Here is an 8021-nt window from a genome sequence, read left to right as displayed (position 1 = left end):
TGTTATTATGTTGATACATCTGAGCTATGTTGGAAAAAATCAATGATTAATTTTGGTGCATGTGTTCCGACATTAATGTTTTATTTGTGCACATTATCCCAACCATTTCAACTAGTTTACGTACTAAAAATCAAACTAAATTACAATCTTAGCTTTTCAAAATTATATTTCTTTACAATCTCGACCGCTGGGCAGATTTGTTCGTAGGAGGAGCTTAATAAATGCCAACGTGACTTCAATCAGAAATAGCCCAACGTCACATGCATACATTTTATGACATGTGAGATGTGCTGTGGTCTTTATTTATAAAAGTTGGAACTGCGGCTGTTTGAAGTTATTGTGTCTAATGTAAACAAAATGAATACATGTGAAAATTCAATGTCTGATTCTTTCATGGACGAACATGCAGCAAAGAGAATAAAGCTCCAGATTACAGAAAGGTAAGATGTTATTTAGATTTGTTTTGATTTTTACGAGGCCATGTAGCAAAACGTGTTAACACGCATGTTTTATTTGTTTTACGAATTTCTAATTACTTAAAAGACTCTGAAGAAAATTGAAGTAAAATATAAATGCATACGTTTTAAACTATAAGATTTATATGTTTTCAACCAAATATCGATAAAAATGTGATTTTTCGAGACTGAAAACTGGCACGTGTCTGTACACCTGTGAAGTGAGAGGTGCTCGAAGGGATATTTTGAAAAAATGGAAAAAATATTTGACAGATGTATGTACCCTAGTAAACTAAGAAAATAGTCTCCAGCTTTTGGTGAGCAAAGTACACTTCCAAAAAATATAATATTTTTTTTAGATTGATTTCTCTGAAAACCATCATCATTGTCACAAGCTGCATTCATATATGTACAATAATATAGGGTTATTGCATGAATATTGGGGAATATTGTCCTAAGTAGAATTTTATATTGCACGAGCTTGTGAGTGCAATATATGTTCTACGTGGGACAATATTCTCAAATATTCATGCAATAACCCTTTTATTGTATAGCAATATAATATTTGAAAGTAAAAATTGGTTTAAACTAAGATTTTGTCGTTGATGACGTCATGAATTTAGAAGATTTATTGTACTAGTGCAATAATCGAATTTATTGCACGCTAACCTTTAGTTACTTTCTGTGGGAAATATTATACTGCTATGCAATAATATACTATTCCTAGAACTGATACTACACCAGCCAGGCTAACCAAGCTCTAAGAATCTTACATGTCCATTGGAAAATTCAAAATTAAAAACTTAGTTGTTTAAGTGTTTTTTACCATCTTAATTGTTTAACTACAAACAATTTGATATTGTCTTTCTTAACCATGTTAACCATAATAAAGTGTTAATTCAAAATTAAATATATATTATAAGCAATATTTTTACCACTATTCTAATCTTCTTCGTGTTTCCTATATATATATATTTTTTCAACATGTGCACCAAAAATATCTGTATAAACTGCATGTACATGTAGATTATATACAATCCTCATGTATTTAGTCCCCATGCCCTAATAACTTTCTCAATGAATATAAAAAAAAAAGAAGATGTGGTATGATTGTCAATGATATAACTCTCCACAAGAGACCAAAATAACACAGAAATTAACAACTTGTTAATTCAAGATAACTTCTGGCAAATATTTTACCTCCATGAGCAGGATTTTCTTGGTGTGTTGAAGACCCTTTGGTGACTGTGGGCTGTTTTCTGCACTCTTGTCGGGTTGTTGTCTCTTTTACACATTCTCAATTTTACTATATAAAGGCTAAAGCGTGACTTTTTTTTACAGGCCTTTGAATTTTGCAATATCACCAGAAGAATTGGAGATGCAGTCTATAAAAAAGGCTAAACTACCAAGGGTAAGTTTTGAATACTATCTTGTCTGTCATAAACCTGAGTTTTTATAAGCATGAGAATGCTGAACAAGTTTACCAGTGTGTCAACTTTACGTGACGCTGACACTAAATTGATTTTGTTTAGGAAGGAAAACAATTCATGACACAAAAATTCCTGCATGCACTTGAAAACAACCCAACATGGGACGAGGACTTTTATTTCAGTTTTTATCAGAAAATCACATTTAGACCTGACACAAAGCAAAAGCTCTCACATCACTGCAAAATCAAGTTTGTTTCTTTTAAAAAAAAAGTTCAATTGTTGATAGTACTAAACATGTATATAACCTTAAATGGAACAAAAAAGCAGAACCATTTTGTTTATGGTTTTATAACTTGTAATTTGTTATAGGATCCAATGTCGCACAGAATCATAGAGAAGAGGCGAAGAGATCGCATGAATAACTGCTTAGCAGAACTCAGTCGACTTATCCCACCAAATTACTTGAAACAGGTAAAATACTTAAATCAAAATGGATATTTCAACTTTCTGTTTACTGAATACTTATAATTAAAGAGGGAGGAGGGTAATGCATGGTGTATAAATATGTGATCAAAATAGATTCAACTTGAAACATCAATATTAAACAATGGAAGATAACTCAAATTTATAATTTGCCTAGTTAGATAAAGCAATCTTTGCCTTTCAGTGCTCACAAGCTTTTTGATTCTGATTTATTTTTGGAGAACTGAAGTTGAATACTTTATCTTGAGTGTGAATATGGGTTTGGTAGGTGAAGGGCCTAGGAGAACCTAATGTTCGAGCCTTCACTTCATATATACAAATGTCTTATTGACTTTTCTGTAATCCTAAAGAAATTGACATTTTTATTTTTAGATATATAAATGTATCCAAGATGTTAATAGTAAATTGCCAAAAAATATCACAATTACCTCTATATTTCAGGGTCAAGGTCGTATTGAGAAGACGGAGATAATAGAAATGGCATCAAAACTTATACGAAACCTGTTGAACTTGCATAATTTCAGAGGTATGAAACATTATAACAGTTAAAGTATTCAAAATATATGGGTAAAAGGAGATGAAATATTTTCACCAAAAAATGAAGTCAAACAAGACTAAATACTTCCTCTCATTAATTATACTTCAATGAAATAGGATTTGCATATTCTAGTTACATTTAATTCTATAAAATGATTTAACGAATAAGTACTGTTCATTCAGAGATTATTGTGATGGACAAAAAAGGGAGATTGATAATTGTGATTTCATGAAATTCTGCATACAGATATATAAGTATCAGGTATCAGTATGTGAGTTCTAATAACTGCCATACTTAGTTACATTGACGTATGATATAAGTACTGTCAAACCGAGATAAAACAAACGTCACAATTGTATAGCGAAATTTGTTTTATCAATTTAAAGAATAAAGTTTATAGTTAGGTTACACCATTAAACCACTGGGCCCCAGAAATTTCATTATAATCATGTTGTCCTAAGTCAGGAATCTGATGTACAGTAGTTGTCGTTTGTTTATGTAATATATACGTGTTTCTCGTTTCTCGTTTTGTTTATATAGATTAGACCGTTGGTTTTCCCGTTTGAATGGTTTTACACTAGTAATTTTGGGGTCCTTTATAGCTTGTTGTTCTGTGTGAGCCAAGGCTCCGTGTTGAAGGCCGTACTTTAACCTATAATGGTTTAATTTTTAAATTGTTATTTGGATGGAGAGTTGTCTCATTGGCACTCACACCACATCTTCCTATATCTATTTATTGTAGCAGGTTTGATTTTAACTTCTTTCATCTGTCCTTTTTGTATCATTTTTTGCAAATATCCTAGAGGCAAGAAGCAACTTGTATCATATGATCATGATGATCATTATCCTTTAAACATCATCATTCATAAAAAAAATGTATTCAGTTATTGTATTGATATAATTGTAGAAATGATGGCGAAAGAGTTACCACCGGATGGTGGGGGTTCCAATCCATGTTGTCAGGAAAAGTTTTACATGGGATATAAGGAATGTCAGGAGGAGATACTACATCAATTAATCGACACAGAAGGGCTGGACCCTAAAGATGCTTTCTATCAGAGGATGACAAACGTTTTGGACCAGAGCAGTAAGAAATTCCTCCGGTTATCAACAGGTAGGAATTGTTCTTATTTGTGTAGCGACAAGACATGTTATTTATATTTAACTCATCTTGCTCAAAGGGTCAGTGTGAGCTTTGTCATCTCTAGATGTCTATCGTCTTTCTCTTAATTTGTATTTTTTTTTATTTAAGCTGCTTGACCAATTTGAATATACTCATACACAATAATCTTTTGAGTGCTTTGTTTCAAAATAGTGTCAGATGTTCTAGCTAATCAATCATCATTCCTGCTCTTACTGAAAGTAATCCAAGTAATCCCAAGTTTGTTTTGATTCCTTGTAGATATATTACTATCTTTGTATATGTACAATGTTGTGTGATGAGAAATCACTTTTTACAGATTTCTTTTGCTCAGTTGATCTTATGAACTTATGACCGCTGTAAATTAAAATATCTCTTCTATGAGCAATTTTTAGCTCACCTTGCCAATGCTCCGTATAAAGATATTGACAAATTGCCTTCCCATGTTAAAATGAGCATAGAGCATGGCTTGAAAGAATTATTTCTTAATTAACACATGACTTTTGTTTCAGTTGACTAACATTGTACCTACATGACTTATGACCAAATCTTTGACCTCAGATATTTACATAAAAATAATAATTTCCTTTTTTTCAGTCCTCTGTATGACATAGTTTTGATTTTTGGAGAAAGATAGTACTCCTAATGAATTAAGCAAGACTACAGAAATAAAAATTGTTCAGAAACACGTCTTTTACTAAAGTCTAGTAGTCGTTTCAAAAGTTGAAATAATTTTTTTTTAACAATTGAACCTTCAGTATGTTGACAAAAGGGAAGTAACTCGTGCTTATTTTATTTCAATCAAAACCTTATAAATTTAATACGATTTCAAGATGTTTCTTATTGTTTTGGTCCAGTTTGATTGATCGTTAAAGGCATTGTCATTTAAACTCAGAACTGTTTTATACTGGGTCTCTTAATTTGATAAAAAAAACAATTGTTTTGGGAAGAAGAAAGTCTGACAGATGTGGAAATTTACAACAGTTTGTTTAAAATATTTTGTCAATTATATACTGTGCCAATTAAAACTTTCTTTCCAGTTTTCAAAAAGATGTGCTTGTCTTAGATATATCTAATATCTTTGTTTTCAGCCAATGACATCATAGTTTTTGACATTCATGACATTTATGTCTTGAGAAAATATTTTTTTTATATACAAATGTACATCTTGTTTCACATTTTGTCAATCTCTACTAATACAGTTGTTTTCAGGGTTCATTTTGTTCTTTCAAGGTAATGCATCTACTTCTTTTAAAATCATAGATCTGTGCTCTGTAATAAGCCTCAACAGGCAATACAGTAACACTGCTTCACAGATGCACATGATACACAATGATGATTTTAATGTTTCTTGTGTTATATTTTTGTGACGTGTGGAACAACTGTAATAACAGGCTATTGTCTATAATGTTTGGATTCATTGTAAGTAATCTAAACATATCTTTGACTTTTACTTGAACTAATAGACTTCTAAATCTATTTAGTTGTGATGTGCTTGAATTCAGATTAGAACTAGACTTCATTGAATTTATTATTTCCTTTATGAGATACCGTCGTGACAATAGTCTGTTATACAGTGTACATGTTACTGAGTGTAGAAACTAATACTCTATATTCCATATTAGTTGTGACTTCTTCTTCAAAGTCTTAGGCATAGCTGAAAGTCATTAAGAAAATTTCATGACCAGTTGTTCTGTAGTTTATCTGAACATCTTTACAGATATTCATAAATAGGGTGAGCCATTCAAAAACTGGTGATGCAATTTTCAAAATAATCTTCGGTTATGTTTAAGATTGGTTGAACAGTCGATAAGTACTGGTCCAGTACTAGTTTTTGCACTACAGCTCTGCATGATGAATGTTTAATCTTGTAACTTAAATGGTTTTGTCATTGGATGTTACCTGAATAGTTTGGATAAGATGATTTTCAGGTTGTGACCTGTGCACTTTATGTCTGAAGAAAATGGAACAACTTGGTACAACCTTATCATCAATGATCATCAACAAGGTTTTGAAATGTCATAATTGAGTATTGTCTTAATCAATCAGTGTTCATTGTCTAACTCTTGATTTTTCTAGGAGATTTTGGTGAGTTTTGAATGTTGTGAATCCAATTTTGCTTCCCAACAAATACGATTATGTACATGTTTTTATATTTATATAAAATTATGTAGTATATTTTATTACTTAGTAAGCACATTTGTAATAATTTTTTAATTGGTTTTTTTTTTTGTGTGTAAAAAATTAAATAACTAGTTTCTAATTATTTGATAATTTTTGATACTTATTTTAAAAGTGTTGCAAATTATAAATAACAGGAGATGTGTATATCTCCTATGTACACAAAATGTCATCTCTATATAAATCTACTCCCGGAATGTAATGTACATGTAAGTAAAGTTTTTTCTCTCAACTTACATTTTCCATATTACAAAAAAATCATGTTAGTTGTTTTCTTTTGTAGTAAAATCTGCATCTGATGTCCAAGATGTAAAGCCTGATGATTCCTTGACGTCAGAAGCTGCTAATTCAAATTTGAACTCACAGAGCAATGGTCAAGTGCTACAAGGCATGGGCATTTCTGAAAACAACATGGCCATGATTAAACAAGATGAATATCTTTGTACCTTGCTGAATCAAACAGATCAAGCATCCAGTCTAACATCAGGATATAGCAGTATCAGAAGCCAGTCATTGTCAGAAGGAAGTGTATCGTGCATTACACTACAGTCTGTTCAGGGTGATACAGCAGAGCAATATGAAAGTAACAGGTCAAGAAGTAGTACATGTTCCAGTGAGGAAAATTCATCCGAAGGCAATAATGGCAGTAAGATTGATTACCACAAGTCACATGCTTACAAATTTAAGCACAATATAACAAAAAGGTTTTCCAAAGAAAGAAGTCCTTGGCATCACAAAAGTGATAGATCTTCAGATTCAATGGAGGGTGAAAATGAACAAGGAAAGAAAAACATAATAAGCTACAGTACTTCCAGTCCTAGCACTGAATACAGTCAATATTTAGGATCTGAAAATGGTTCTTCAAATAGTTATTGCGAGAAAAATAAAATTCCAAGTAATCAGAATGACTTTGGGAAGAATGGTCGTTTTGATTCAAAACAGGTGCCTTTACCTGCCTTTGTACTTCATCCTCTTGGAACACATTATGTTCCCGTAACAATACCTCCTACATATTTCAAAAGTGTGTTTAAAGACGATTCCAAGGGATCAACAGCATATCATCCCATTAGTATCCCTGTGAACTTCTGTGGTCCAAGTGTTTCCATACATACGCAGGTAGGACAACTCACATGTGGCTCAGAAGGACCAAAAGAGGAAAGATCTATTGAAAATTCGTAGAAAATGTTAAACTTTCGAAAGATTTTTATGCATTTTTTGTACCAAAGATTGTGTGTGTATTCAAAGAGACGTATTTTTTCTCACGAATGTACCAAGTCGTTCTGTTGGTAGATATAGGCGAGCGTTTGGTTTTGTCAGTTTAATTGACTTTCGCTTTTTGAATTTAACTGGCAGTTGGGTATTTTTGTTATTACATTTATAAATGTTTTATTTACACTATTTTGATATGTTAAAAGGATTTTTTTGTAATATGTTCATGATCATATCTTAATTTTGCTCAACAATAAGCCACATTATTTTTCCATTTTGATAATATAAAAAAAAATGTATGTTTCTTTACGAAGTTATTTTAAAAACATTAACTTGAAGATATCAATACACTTTACAATATATTCGTTTTTATTCATATGTAAAGCACAACATGCAGGTTTTCATTTTTAGTTGGTGACGTTCTCTTATCACCATCGTATGGTGTTTATATATCTCAACTTGTTCGATTCGCTAGTGTATATAACAACGTATTGAATTTCAACAAAACAAATCTCTGTATTACTGAATTTTTTTTACAACAGGGTTTTCGATATCACAAACTAGTCAAAACATTTACTAAATTT

At 31.5% G+C, this 8021-nt stretch overlaps 1 protein-coding gene across 1 annotated transcript; it reads left to right on the top strand.

Moving 5' to 3' along the window:
• Positions 1–292: 292 nt before the first annotated feature.
• Positions 293–7407, top strand: LOC134721019 (uncharacterized). The gene is made up of 6 exons (XM_063583721.1): positions 293–440; positions 1797–1866; positions 2255–2356; positions 2810–2894; positions 3814–4020; positions 6512–7407. The coding sequence occupies exons 1-6, from the start codon at positions 358–360 to the stop codon at positions 7405–7407; spliced, it is 1443 nt and encodes a 480-aa protein (XP_063439791.1). The 5' UTR covers positions 293–357.
• The last annotated feature ends 614 nt before the right edge of the window (positions 7408–8021 follow it).

The sequence above is a fragment of the Mytilus trossulus genome, chromosome 1 (assembly GCF_036588685.1).
Source record: "Mytilus trossulus isolate FHL-02 chromosome 1, PNRI_Mtr1.1.1.hap1, whole genome shotgun sequence".
Lineage (NCBI taxonomy): Eukaryota > Metazoa > Mollusca > Bivalvia > Mytilida > Mytilidae > Mytilus > Mytilus trossulus.
Note: the sequence above shows the minus strand (reverse complement) of the source record. Positions and strands in the feature narration are given on the sequence as shown.